We start from the raw sequence: 15,019 nt of genomic DNA on the forward strand, positions 1-15,019 counted from the left end.
TGAGGAGGAATATTTTAGGCAGAGAGGCCAAGACTGGATCATCTGATAACAAAGTAGGAATATTACACGTTTCAGGAGAGCTGTATTTTCATTTCTTTGCCAAAGCATCTGTCCTGAATGGAAATGGGTAGGTAGCTCAGTGTGCTCTCTAGGGTTTCACAAACAGGGAGTTTGCAGATTACAGGAGTGGAATGTGAGATTTCTTTTTCTGAGACTCCCTTGCAGGAAGGCAGATGAACACGAGATTTTTTTCTTTAACAATTTAGACCTTGGTGGGGGGAAAAAAAAAAAAGGAAACAAGCTAAAAATTGATTTGGTTGTGTTCACCTGAGATGCAGGAAGGCAAACTGCCTGGCAAGGACTGGAGAGATCCCACCAGCAGATTCAGAGCTCTGCAGGCTTGGGGAGGGCTCAGCTCCTGTGTGTGTAGGGTGGCAGATGAGGCTCTGAAGGATGAGCAGGGTGGGTTCAGTGTGTTTGAGGATGCCTTGCAGAAGCCTTGACAAGTTTTCATTCATTATTTATTGCTTTCATCTCCTGTGGACTCTAATTCCTGAGCTCTGAGAACACATCATTGCTACTATTGGCTTTTTGCAGCTTGTGATACTCAGGTATCCACTGGAGCTGTGCAGTGTGAGCACCAGGCAGAAATGTGTGCTCCTGTCTGAGAACAAAACTATGGAATGGATGGGTAAATGTGGGGGTTATTGGAGAGTGAGTGTGGGTTCTGTGCATCCTGCCAGGCAGAAATGTGTGCTCCTGTCTGAGAACAAAACTATTGAATGGATGGGGTAAATGTCAGGGTTTTCAGAGAGTGTGGATTCTGTGCATCCTCCCTGGCAGAAATGTGTGCTTCTGTCTGAGAACAAAACTATGGAATGGATGGATAAATGTGGGGGTTATTGGAGAGTGAGTGTGGGTTCTGTGCACCCTGCCAGGCAGAAATGTGTACCTCTGTTTGAGAACAGAACTGTGGAATGGGTGAGTAAATGTGGGGGTTATTGGAGAGTGAGTGTGGGTTCTGTGCATCCTGCCAGGCAGAAATGTGTCCTCCTGTCTGAGAACAAAACTATGGAATGGGTGGATAAATGTGGGGGTTATTGGAGAGTGAGTGTGGGTTCTGTGCACCCTGCCAGGCAGAAATGTGTACCTTTGTTTGAGAACAGAACTATGGAATGGATGGGTAAATGTGGGGGTTATTGGAGAGTGAGTGTGGGTTCTGTGCACCTTGCCTGGCAGAGCTGCAGGAGGTGCCAGGGACACTGTGGGGTGACATTAGAGGCCTCATTGAGCATCTCCATCTCTGCTGGTGGAAAGGAGCATCAGCTGGAGCTCCCAGAGCTGGAGGCTGACCCTGAGCTGAGGGGTGGGGACACTGCTCTCAGGAGGAGTGAAGGAGCCCCTGCATGGGGCTGGCACTTTGGGCAGGACACCTTGGAGCCATCAGGGGCAGGGTGTGGGGTGGCAGGGCTGTCACCCTGCTGTCACCCTGCTGTCACAGAGCCCTGGAGCAGGCACTGGGTGCTGTGCTGGTTCCAAGGCCCAGGATGGGATTAAAGGGGTGCAGAGGATTGGGAATGCTGCACCTCCCCAGCAGGTGAAACCCTGATCTCCTGTGCTCTGGGGTTTGCACAAGGGCAGGTATTGCTGACAGCCTTAGGAGGGCACTCAAAAGGAAATAAAGGGATTTTTTATCCTTTCTGAAGTTTGTTGTTCCAGGGGGTTGTGGGGGCAGCCAGGGCCAGAGCTCAGGTGCAGGGATGTGCTGGGTGCAGCCTCTGGGGAGGGCAGAAACCACAGCTGGCATCTCCTGGGGACCAGGGCTGGGCACAGGGAGGGGTTCTGGGGGCAAGGAGATGCTCCAGAGGCTGGGGCATCCCTCCCATGCAGCCAGCCTGGGACACCTGGGGGGCTCACCTGGACAGGAGCAGCTCCAGGGAGAGCTCAGAGCCCCTGGCAGGGCCTGAAGGGGCTCCAGGAGAGCTGCAGAGGGACTGGGGACAAGGATGGAGGGACAGGACAAAGGGAATGGCTGCCAGTGCCAGAGGGCAGGGATGGATGGGAGATTGGGAATTGGGAATTGTTCCCTGGCAGGGTGGGGATGAGCTGGGATGGAATTCCCAGGGAAGCTCTGGCATCTCCATCCCTGGCAGTGCCCAAGGCCAGGCTGGACACTGGGGCTGGGAGCCCCTGGGACAGTGGGAGGTGTCCCTGCCATGGCTGGGGTGGAAAATGATCTTTGAGTCCCTCCCAACCCAAACCATTCTGGAATTCTGGTGCTCTTGGATACTTTGCTGAAGTTTTTGTGGAAAATCAATGATTTTAAGCAGGTAAGTCCCCAAGTCCCTGTGTTGTGCACAAAGATCAGCAGATCTTGCTGTATAACAGTTTTAGGCTTTTTTCCCAGTGATTTTTATAAATATTGGGGGAGCTAAATAAGCGTAGATAAAATAATGTGTTTGGAGAGAGATAAGAAGTTGCAAAGACCTACACAAAAAAATTAAGATGCTTTACATGATATAAGGCAGATGCTTCTTTCACCCATCCCACTGCTCCCATTTGTCCTTGCACAAACTGGGATTTTCCTTTACAGTTTATCACCATGGAGCAAAACTGCCACTGGAAACTTTCTCAGAGATGTTTCCAACTTTTTGGGCTGGATATTCTGGATTTTTTTTCCTATCTGCTGGGGGAGTAGCCTTCAAACTGACACAGAATGAAAGACTGCAGTCTTGTGTTCTTAGCAAGAATTCCTCTTTATCTATTCAAATATTTATGTCCTTGTGGAAGCTGTTGACTGTAGTTGTTTAATATTTTGCTTTTAATTTTTTTTTTTTAAATTTGAATTTTTCAAGGCTTTGGGTACATGCATGAGGGGGAAAAAAGTTTCCTCAAAAGAAAACTCTCAGCACTGTACAAGGATTTAAGGCTGTAGAACACAAAAAGAAGCTTGGAATTTGTACCTCTTTTAGGATTATGGATATTCAAAAAGTCTTAGGTAGGGGAGAGAATATAGGGTTTATAAATATATATAAAACATTAAAAGGTTATTTTAAAATTGTCTGATACTACTTCAGCTATGGATTTTTGCAATAAATAGGTAAAATTGCATTTGATCTTGGGATGTGGTTTGAGCAGAGCTTTGCTAGCACTCTACTGCTGCTTATACCTCATTTCTTTTGCTTTTTATATACTCAAACATGTTGGAATTAAAATGTTGAGGTGCAAGAACAACTAAAACCCACCTTGACCCCAGGTTATAATCAGTCCTGTGGGTTTGGATTTGGGAAGGTGAACTGCTAAAAAGTACAACGTTCAAAACAACGCAGAAGTTGGAGTTTTTTTAGTTAATTAAATAAAATTTTAGGGATTTTTTTTTTTGATTTTTTTTTTTAGTGGAGACAGACAATTCCCCTCTCCTGCTGAGAGGGGCTTGGGAAGGGGAGGTTCCACTTTGATTTCCAAGCAGCACTTTGGGGGTTAAACCTGCTGCAGTAAGGTGAGCAGCCTTTGGTGGGTGCATGCATTTTTAATGGTTACAAGTGTGCTGAGCCTTCCTGGGTTTATTCCTCCTTTCTGCTAATTGGTGCATGATAATTATTTCCTTCACCTTCTCCTGCTGAAGCATGAGCTCAGCTGGAGCCTGGGAGTGATGGTTCAAAATTGCAGATATTCCTTAGTCAGGGATTCCTGCATCTCTTGGGAGGCCCAGAAGCTCCTCCTGCAGTGGAGGGAGCTGGAACCTTCTCAGCAAACATAAATTACACAAAAATTCTGACCTACACTTCAAATATTTCACCCACAAAAAAAAAAAATTATAAACTTTAAGGTTTTATACCAATGCAAAAAAATAAAAATCGTCATCGTAATAAAAATAAAATCAAATAATATTTATCAAAATTTATCAAAATAAATAATATTTATCAAAATTTGATAATATTTATCAAAATTTATCAAAATAATATTTATCAAATAATATTTATCAAAATTATAAACTTTAAGCCTTTCTACCAATGCAAAAAAATAAAAATCGTCATAATAATAAAAATAAAATCAAATAATATTTATCAAAATTAATATAACAAAACATTACTAAGAAAAGCATAAATCATATTACAATTCAAAAATTCATATTTGAATTTATGGATATCAATATTTCAAATTTGAAAATATACTTTTCAAATTTCATGAAAATTTTAATTACATTTAACTTATTCTCAAAACAAAATTAAGAAAAAAGAAAAAAACCCACCTTAATTAAAGAAACAAAAAAACCCCAAATGAAATATCATATTCATACTATTATTATTAGTTATTATTATTATTATTAGTTATTATTATTATAGTATTACTTCATTATTTACCTCAAATAACACAATCCTACCCATAAAGCAACCAAAACTAATATTTAAATAACAAAACATAATACCTTATCTACTTCAGTATATCCAACAAAAATTTAACAAAACTGTCAAACCAATATTCATAATTCAAATAAGAGGAGGAGATGCTGGAGCCCTGGATGCTGAGAATTTCAGATTTTCTGTGCTGCCAGGCACTGACCTGAAGAGAACATTGCATTGGCCTGAGGCTGTGGAGAAGGCTTCCAAAACTGATTGATAATTGGGATTATGGGTGTGGAGTTTGAATAGAAATGTGTAATATCACATGGTGGAAAATTTAGAGTTTAAGGTTTTAGAATATAATAGTATATATAAAGCAAGATGGGGGTTTTAGGGTGGAGGTTGGTCCTTCTTCTCCACCTTCTTCTCCATGGGTTTGGGTGGTATTTTGTAATTAAGCAGAAAAGTCTGCATTGCAGGGCACAAGGGATTAGTTATTGGGTTAAAAGTGAAAATAATTCAGGTGTAATTTCTTAATTAGGTAGTTTAACCTTAAAAGACCTTATAGAGAAAGATAGTTAGGCATTTTTTAATAGAATGCTGTAGAACTTGGGACTTGTAAAACTATAATATAAATAAAAATAATAAACACCTAAGTCTAAACACAAAATATCCTCTCAAACACTTTCTATCCCAACCTTAACAAAAACAAAAGAAAAAACCATTAGGGCCCCTCTGATATTTGCTGCTTTGATTTTGTTCAGGATGGCTGGGAAAAGGCTGGGAGTTCTGAATAATCTGAATTAAGGAGGGGTGAGCACTTTGTGTGTGTGTAAATTTATCCTGTGTGAGGCCACAGAGCTGGGGTGGAAGGTGAGATCCTTTTTTAATGTGAATTCTCCCGTGCCTGTGGGTTCTTAAGAATTCTGCTCACTTCTAACACATTTCTCAGTGTCCATTCTGTATTTAATATTCAACATTTATTGCTAAAGCCACAGACAAGTATTTAAATGAAGGCAGGGAAATAAATATAAAGTGCCTGAGAAGAAAACTGTGTTCATCTGCAGGGCTTTTCCAACAGGTGGAATTCTTAATAAACATCACTTCAGATGAGCTGAGTAACAAAATGCAGCTGTGGGCTGAGGGTTCTGTGTCTCTTAGAACCCGTGTGGGAAGTATCTCCAAAAGATATTTATTTGTGATTGTGCTTTGGACTGGTTTTGCACTGAATTTAGGCTGTTTTTACCCTGGTATTGGGCTTTTTTTAGTCAGATATTTGGCTGGTTTTACCTTGAACTTCGGCTAGTAATATCCTGAATTGGGCTGGTTTTTACCCTGAATTTGGGCTGGTTTTAGCCTGAATTTGGGCTGGTTTTTAGGCTGAATTTGGTCTGGTTTTAGGCTGAATTTGGGCTGGTTTTAGGCTGAATTTGGGCTGGTTTTAGGCTGAATTTGGGCTGGTTTTAGGCTGAATTTGGGCTGGTTTTAGGCTGAATTTGGTCTGGCTTTAGCCTGAATTTGGTCTGGGTTTTAGCCTGAATTTGGGCTGGTTTTAGGCTGAATTTGGGCGGGTTTTAGGCTGAATTTGGGCTGGTTTTAGGCTGAATTTGGGCTGGTTTTAGGCTGAATTTGGGCTGGTTTTAGGCTGAATTTGGGCTGGTTTAGGCTGAATTTGGGCTGGTTTTTAGCCTGAATTTGGGCTGGTTTTTGGCCTGAATTAGAGCTGGTTTTTGGCCTGAATTTGGGCTGGTTTTTAGCCTGAATTTGGGCTGGTTTTTAGCCTGAATTTGGGCTGGTTTTTAGCCTGAATTTGGGCTGGTTTTTAGCCTGAATTTGGGCTGGTTTTAGGCTGAATTTGGCCTGGTTTTTAGGCTGAATTTGGGCTGGTTTTACCCTGAATTAGGGCTGGTTTTACCCTGAATTAGGGCTGGTTTTACCCTGAATTAGGGCTGGTTTTAGCTTGAAATTGGGCTGGTTTTTGGCCTGAATTAGAGCTGGTTTTAGGCTGAATTTGGGCTGGTTTTAGGCTGAATTTGGGCTGGTTTTAGGCTGAATTTGGGCTGGTTTTAGGCTGAATTTGGGCTGGTTTTTGGCCTGAATTAGAGCTGGTTTTAGGCTGAATTTGGGCTGGTTTTTAGGCTGAATTAGGGCTGGTTTTAGGCTGAATTTGGGCTGGTTTTTAGCCTGAATTTGGGCTGGTTTTTGGCCTGAATTAGAGCTGGTTTTTAGGCTGAATTTGAGCTGGTTTTAGCCTGAATTTGGGCTGGTTTTAGGCTGAATTTGGGCTGGGTTTTAGCCTGAATTAGAGCTGGTTTTAGCCTGAATTAGGGCTGGTTTTAGCCTGAATTGGGTCTGGTTTTAGCCTGAAATGGGGCTGGTTTTTAGCCTGAATTTGGGCTGGTTTTTAGCCTGAATTTGGGCTGGTTTTTAGCCTGAATTTGGGCTGGTTTTTAGCCTGAATTTGGACTCTTTTACACTGAATTTAGAGCCAGAGGTGCTGCTTTGCAACTGGAATAAAAACTGCTTCAGTTTGTGTGCTGAATAACTGCTCTAAGCTGGGCTAAATCTCAAATACTGAGTTTAGGTGTTCCTGGATATTGTTTGATGCAGCTGCTGGCTGGGCTTCGTTTGGTTTGGCTGAGTTTAATGGAATGGCACCCAAGATAATGCTGGGTTGGAAGGGGGGTGCTTTGTTGAATGGCACAAAAGATGAAAATTAACATTAAAATAATGTTCTCAAATGGAGTCAGGTGAAACAAATTTATTGCTTTGTCAAAGAAAAGAGTTCAGAAGAATATCATGTATTTGGCACAGGGTTTTTGTGCTTAATTTGGAGGTCAGGTGTGCTGATGGAAACGAATGGCTTGGGAAAATGACAGTTTTAACTTAAGGTTTTTTTTTTGTTTTTTTTTTTTTTTGCTTTTATGGATTACAAAGAGCTGAACTTAAACCCCAGAAAAAAAACCAACAAACTGTGGTGTTCTGCTCAGAATACATTTTGTTGAATACTTTGCAAATGTCATTTGGTCAATCTAATGACAACCTTAAGTTAGTTTTTATTTAAACAGCTACTGCAGAGAAGCTTTTGTGACACTTATTTTTGTCATTCCATTTATAAACCCAAGAATGGGATAATTTTCCATTGTTACAAGATTCTTTTTCTGTCCTGCTTGCTTTTCACTCACCAGTGACCTACTGTATTTATCACACAGGTGATTTCACTTTTTTATTAACAAATCTCACCATATTCTCAACTGTGTAACAAACAAAAGGAAATGAATAAAACTCATTTTTCTATTAGCAGTTATATCAGAAATACTTCAAGGTACTTAGCAAGGTTTCCTGTCTTATTTTAATGTTTTTTATTTGCCTGATGACACACAAAAAAAGGCTTTTACTTGTCCTCTCTTCCTTTTGTGAAGAAATTAAAAACTCCAGAAATTTCCTTGGAAAGCAGCTCCTCCTGGTTGTTTTAGCAGTTGGGCCACTTTCTGTCCCAATAAATAAATGAGGCTTACTCTTATTTATATATGCAAGTGTCAAAGTGAAGTTTTTTGAGGTTTTACCCACCCAGCAAAAAACTGCAGGAAAAATTCCTTTTGGAGAATCAGGATAAATAATTCAGATAAACTTTTAGTCATAGAAACTCTTTGAACTTCTAGATCTGGGCAATGTGCTAATTTTCCTCATGGTAGATCCCATTCTTTTCCCGTTTTTGGTTCGTTTCCTGTCTGGAAATGAACTATCAGTGAGAAAAGAGCAGTGTGGGCAGTGCAGGGGACTCTTCATTGATGTGCAGACCCGTTGGCAGTGACAATTCCATTGCTCCTCATCTTATTTATTCTGGCCTTTTTGAAGGGCTTTTTTTTTCCCCCTCAAATGATCTTTTGATACCAACACTGAGTTGCTTCCTTCCACACAAACCTGACTTCCCTGCCAGCTCTGGACAAGTTCAGGAGAGCACAATTAGCTGTTCAATTAACTGATGTTCAGAGAGATCACTGTTGGAAAGAACAATTCCATTGCTCCTGATCTTACTTATTCTGGCTTTTTTTACCACATCTCTGAAGGGTTTTTGCACTCAAATGATCTTTTGATACCAACACTGCATTTGTTCCTTCCACACCCACACGAATTGGCTGCCAGTTGTGGAGGGTTTAGGAGAGCACAGTCAGCTGTGAGGTCATTTGGAGCCCATCAATGAATTTATCTGACATTTCTCAAAGGGTCCTGCTCTGGACAGAGAGCAGGTTGGGATGATTTAGGAAATGAGTTGCAATTAGTCCATGGAAGGATAAATCCTGGGAATTGCCATCCCCTGCGTTGGCTGTGCAGAGAACTGTGCCCATCAATTATTGCTTAATTTATTCCATTTAAGGCAAAGCTTTGACTTTTCTGGCCCTGAGTATTTCCACTTAGTGAGTTGTGTTTCTTGGCCCAGTTAATTGCCTTTTTCCCAGTTTTTAAAGGAATCCTTGAGGCACTGAGCAGCTCCATGGCTTCTCTTGGCAGCTCCTGCTCAGAGGGAGTGTCAGCTCATGGTTCTTCCCAAACTTTCTGTGGAATAATTCCTTTTACACACAGCTGTGGTGTTCATGGAGGGGAAATTAGCATGTGTTTGTGTGGTTGGGATGTAGAGGATGAGCCACAGCATCTCTGAGTTGGCTGCAGGCTGCCATGGCCTCGCTGATGTCATGCTGGGCCATGTGAATCACAGCCTGGGTAAAAAAATAAAATCCCAATAACACCCCACAGCCAACAGAGCAGTGAGTGAACGAGGAAATTCAACTCAGGGAGAATATATCCATTATTTATGCCACACACTGGCTCATTGCTGCTTTCACTCCTTTTCATCCTTCCCCTTTGCTGCTTTATTTGTGTGCTTTGTAGTACTGGAAATGACTGATTTTGTGACTTGATAAGGGTGGGAATAATCTGTCACTGGTTTTGCACAAAGAGAGGAGCCCCTTGGGGCAGTCAGATTTTTATTGCAGCCCAGCTTGAAACCGTGTTTAATTATTGAGTGCGTGTGTGAGACTGATCTTGCCAGCTTTGGGTGTGCTTCTCGTGTGATCACAGGGAAATTGCTGCAGAAAACTGCTGGAGTGAACACTGAGGTTCCTCACTACTCTGGTTTGTTAGTGCTGGCTGGAGTTTACAGCTGGTTAAGGCATCCCTGTGTAACCATGGAATTAAGATTTTGGGTTTCATTTGCTGTGTGCTTCTTGTGGAAATGAGGAATTGGAACCTTTGTCCAGTGCTGATCAAGAATGAAAAGTAATTAATTTAATTTCTTTCAATTGGAGAAACCCCCCCCCCCCAAAGAAAATGCTTATTTTTTTCCTGATGTTACGTGGAAAGACAAGAGCGGGGTTTTTTTTATCTGCTGCATTTCATATTCCTCATTTATGCATTGCAGTGTCCTGGGAATAACCAGCATTGCAATGGAGCTACTGCTCACAGAAAATCTACTTCAGCTGCAGCTTGAGCAGAGTAAGATCTACAGCAAGAGCTGCCCTTCTACGTGATTTAATACCAATAAAAAATTATTTTAGTAGCCCTTTGGCTTGGACAAATACAGATTTAATCACGGGGCTGCACAGCCTCATAGTCTGATCATCCTGTCACATAATTGAGCCAGCTGAGGTGGGAAATTGGGAAATATACTTCCACAATCTTCTTTAAATCTCCAGAATTAAACTTTAATTGGTTTGTCCATAAAGTAGACCCTCAGTTGCTGCTAATTGTTGCAGCTCCAAGCTGTAAATGGCTGTTGTAAATAGCTTTACCTCACAGTAGTTCACGAGAGCCGTTCGAGTGTTAATTTTTACCCTCGGTGTGAAATTTTAATTCAAGATATAAAATGCAAGCTCTCTTTTAAGATGTGTTACTAAACATTTATGGCTCTGTGCATGTGAATGATCAGCAAATAAACCCCCATTGCTGCCTGTGCTTCCTGACTGGTCATTAGAGCCCTCATCCCTCAGTGCTCCCTTTGCAGAATTCCAGGGTTCCCAGCTCAGGAGTCCTTCCAGCAGGTGAGGGATGGTTGATGGTCCAGCCTCAGTGGGTTGTGACTGAGAATTGGCTGCTCTGAAATCTGTGTCCAGCCCAGGGACAGGCTGGGGGTTCCCTCTGGGGAGGGGTCTTGGCCTTGGTGGCCTCTTGAGGTTCTCCTTGGGTGTCACCAAAGCATTGGCTTGCTGCTTTTGAGAGCTGTGGGGCTGGGTGTGGAATGACAGGGATTGTGGCAGGAAAGGGGAGCTCTTGGGAAAGAAAGGGGTTGGGCTTGTGTTGGTTCCTCGGGACTGTTCCCCTGTGGCTCCTCTACCTGCAGAAACACCTGGGATGGGAAATGTGTGTCCAGGCTGGGGGGTGGAAATTGCAATCATTGCTCACATCACAGAGTGACAGAGGGGGTTGGAAAGATCTGAAAAGTCACCCAGTGCCACCCCTGCCCTGGCAGGGACACCTCCCACTGTCCAGGTGCTCCAGCCCCAGTGTCCAGCCTGGCCTTGGGCACTGCCAGGGATCCAGGGGCAGCCCCAGCTGCTCTGGGAATTCCATCCCAGCCCCTCCCCACCCTCCCAGGGAACAATTCCCAATTCCCAATATCCAATCCAGCCCTGCCTCTTCTCAGGCAAAAATGCACCTGTTATCAAACAATTTGATTTACTTGATTAAATGCAGGTAAGGCTGACAAATCTGGCTGCTCTGGTTTACATTTCAATTACTCTGAGTTTTTTCCCTAGTCTGGTGCTCACTGCATGCAATACCTATGAATTGCTCCTAAGAAAAAGATAAAATGAGTAAAAATCCCTACAAACAGTTAAAATATTAAACATCTGTTTGTATCTTCCCAGCTCTTTCATGTGCTGTGCAGTGGCAGCTCCGAGTTCAAGGGGAATTGGGAAGAGCCAGGGTTTCATGAGTGGCTACCAAGAATTTACTGCAGGGAAAAAATGCTAATCTTTTTTGTTTAATTTTTAAGCAGTGGAGTGAAAATTAAACCCAAACAACTCTAGCATGGCTGAGGAGGAGGATGAGAAAGTGCTCAACACAAGATGGGGATAAAGGGATTAGAAGAACTAAAAGGTTTCTATAAAATGTTGGAAGGAGCTTATAAATCTCTAATTTTGGTCTAGGTTTCCCCAGGTTATGAACATTTCATGCCTCTATCTTATTTTAAATCAGTTTGAAAGTTTAATTTTTGCTGAGTTTCAGCTCAGGTGTCACAGAAAATGGTGAAACCAAAGCAACCTCCTCGTGAGTGATTCTCTTCTTGCAGTCTTTGCATCACCTTTAAACTCTTTAATTTTGTAAATTTGGGTTTTTTGGTTTTTTTTTTTTTTAGGGTGCAGCACTTAAATACTTGCCAGCAATTGTCAATGATGTGAAATTAGTGTTTGATCCAAAGGAACTCAGGTGAGTAGAGTTAATTAAGTGTGGAGTGCTAATTTTATTTTCTAAAGATATATATAAAATATACACACAAATATATAAAATACATATAGTATTTATATATATATGCATAAAACATACACTATAGATTTCATTTTTACATGTTACTACTATATATAAAGATACGAAAATATATAAAAATATAGAAATAGATACTGAGACAGTGAAATATGGATCACCTGAGAAGTTTTATCACTTTGGTTTATTGCATTTTTTTTTTGTCCCTTGCAGGTATTTTCAAGGGTTACACAAAGAGCCTCTTTTTAAAAAATAATGTCTAACAAATACCTGACAAACTTTACAGTACAAACCATTAGCAAGAGTTATTAATCAGGCAGCTGCCATCAAAAGTCTTAAGCTGGACCATGATGCTTCACTATTTGATGTATAAATTTCATGTAAATAATAAAATAAATAATTCAGTGATTCAGTTGCTGGATTGATGTCTCAGTAGCTCATAAACATGGCAGTGTTGTTAGTATATAAAAAGGACAATGACAGGATATTTAAGAAAAAAAAGTAGAAGAACCAAATAAAATCTGGTATTTCAGCAGAACTTTTAGCTTAAAGAGAAAAATATTATTTTATTTTTTATGGCGCAGTTTACAAACTGAAAAAAACATTTTAAATCTGACTTTACTGCACAAACCCTTCTAAATTTTGTCTAGCTAAATTTTATGGTCTTGGTATGTCAGAAGGAGGAAAAGAGATAAAGCAGGGGTAAAATAAATAAATACAGTCTTAGTCTAACATTCCAGTGGCCTGAGGAACCTGGCATTTACCTTCTCCTTGCCTGGGGACTATGAAGTGTTTTACATCTACACTTCCCTGGGCTTAGCAAATCCAGATTTTAGAGTTTCTGGACTAAATAATAATTTTGATATGTGACAGCAAAATTCCTGGGAAAAGAGAAAGGAAAATGCAGGACTTGGCCTGTTTTTGCCCAAATATTACATTTTTTCTATGGTATTACCAATCAAAATTACAATTAAGTACTGGGAGTATTTAAATTGAGGTTGACTTAAATCTCAATAGGAAAAGCAAAGAACCCAAGATTCTAGGAGGGGATGGAAAATTACTGAAAAGTCTTGTCAATATTAGGTGGGAGCTCAGCTGATGAGTGTGATGGTACCTTTTCTTAAAAGGTCCATTTCTGGGGGTTTTTAATTATTAATTTTTTTTTTTTTTGTTGGTAGCTTACAATGTTAATTATCACCTTATTTTTGGCGTCCATAATCACGAATGTGCTGATTAATGTGAAGCGCAGACAAGGAAAACTTGAAACCCAAAACCTTAAATGAAACATGGACAAAGAGTCTAAAACTGAGATAAAAGGGAGGGGAAAAAGAAATTACATTAAAAACGAAAGAAATTTGTTGAAAACTATCCATGATTCTCTGATTATATTTTTTTTAATATCTCAAAAAAATTGAGCTTGCTCATCCCGGAGCAGGAAGTTGTGTGTCGGGTTCTTTATGATGATTGCGTCCAGTTGTTTTTATTCCACGGATTTTTAATGGGTTTTTTGATGGATTATTTAGTGGAGTTTTGCTTTTATTGAGTGGAGTTTTGCTTTCCCTGTGTGTGCAGCAAGCTCTTCACCGAGTTCATCCTCAACGTGCCCGTGAGCCGCCTGACCATCCAGAAGCTCTACTGCCTCATCGAGATCGTGCACAGCGACCTCTTCACCCAGCACGGTGAGCAGGCACCATCCCAGGCTCTGCTCCCTGTCCCTGTGCCCTGCCTGCTCCCTCCTGCCGTCCCTGTGGAGCCTGGCACGTCTTAAGGGTGTTCCCTTGGAAAGACAAGACGGAAAATCCAAACCCAGGACTGGTTAGGGTGGGAAGGGACCTCAAATCCAGTGCTGCCCTTGGCTTGGTGGGCACCTGTCACTGTCACCATTGATAATGGAGGGATTGCTGGGTTTGGGCTTCCTTTTTCCTCCTCTGTGGAGGTTGGGATTGAAGGCACTTGTGAGGCTGTTCAGCCTCAGGTGTTTATTGTTTCTTATCAATGTTACAGTCTCACTGCACTGAGTTCTGCAGTGCTTGGTTAACAAGGCACAGAATGGCCAACTATCTCCTGTTACAAGGCCCTTTAAGGCTAAACTGTCCAATTAAGAAATGACACCTAAATTATTTTCACTTTTAACCCAATAACTAATCCCCTGAAGTCCACACTGTGGATGTTTCTGTCCAATTACACAAAACCTCCCAAACCCATGGAGAAGAAGGTGAAGAAGAAGGACCAGCCTCTGCCCCAAAACCTCCATCTTGCCCCATATATATTGCTGTATTCTAAACCCTTAAACTGTTAAGTTTTCCACCCTGTGACATTACACACTCCTATTCAAGCTCCACACCCACAATCCCAGTGCTATCAATCAATTTTGGAGGCCTTCTCTATGGCCTCAGGTCAAATGCAGTGTTCTCCTGGGGGTCAGAGTTTGTCAGCACAGAAAACTTAAAATTCTCAGCTACCAGAACTCCAACAAGGGATGGGACTATTTTCAGGCTAAGAAGGATTTATTGCTCAGACAAACATCAGGCTCAGAGTCCCCGAGATTTCAGAGGAGCAAGCATTCAGCCATAGCTCAAGAGCAGTCACAAGTTCTTTGTTACAAGGCACTCTAGAACTTTCTAACCCAATGGACAGGTGCCACAGGGTTTATTTTGCTTTTCTGACCCATCACTTTTACTCACTTCTGCTGCACTGAGGATACTTTTGTCCAATGGGCTCCTGTCTCACAGGCACACATCTGCTTCTGTTCTAACTTCTGAACTCTCAGTTTATTCCACACAACCCCACCCCTACATTATAAACCCTTCACCACCTTATCAGTGCAGTTTCTCCCTTACTTCAGGCATATTCTTACTTACAACTATAGAAATATGAGTTTATGATTTTTCTGCTTAATATCTGTGTATTGTATTTTTACATCAATCCAAGGCTGCAGATCAAACCCTTCAGTGTCTGTGGGAGTTTCTGTTTTTCCAACTCCCACAGGCACCTTCCATTATCCCAGGCTGCTGCAATCCCATCCAGCCTGCCCTTGGGCATGAGGAAGATCCTAATTGATGCTGCAGGTTACAAATGGTGAAGAAGTAAAAGTGCAAAATTACAAAAAGCTTGGGATTGGTAATTTTAAAAGGGCACAAAGCAGCCAGGTTATTGGGCTCTGTTGTAACTTTGTGCTGGGGTTTATCAGAAATCAT

The 15,019-nt window shown here is 41.5% G+C and overlaps 1 protein-coding gene across 1 annotated transcript in view; it reads left to right on the forward strand.

The window, feature by feature from the left end:
- Positions 1 to 15,019, forward strand: part of DOCK1 (dedicator of cytokinesis 1) — a 277,491-nt gene that overhangs the window by 68,616 nt on the left and 193,856 nt on the right. Inside the window, exons 24-25 of the mRNA XM_066554638.1 lie at positions 11,698 to 11,768; positions 13,395 to 13,501. Coding sequence (XP_066410735.1) covers positions 11,698 to 11,768; positions 13,395 to 13,501 — 178 coding nt within the window. The remainder of the gene's footprint in view (positions 1 to 11,697; positions 11,769 to 13,394; positions 13,502 to 15,019) is intronic.

Source organism: Molothrus aeneus, chromosome 8 (assembly GCF_037042795.1).
Source record: "Molothrus aeneus isolate 106 chromosome 8, BPBGC_Maene_1.0, whole genome shotgun sequence".
NCBI lineage: Eukaryota > Metazoa > Chordata > Aves > Passeriformes > Icteridae > Molothrus > Molothrus aeneus.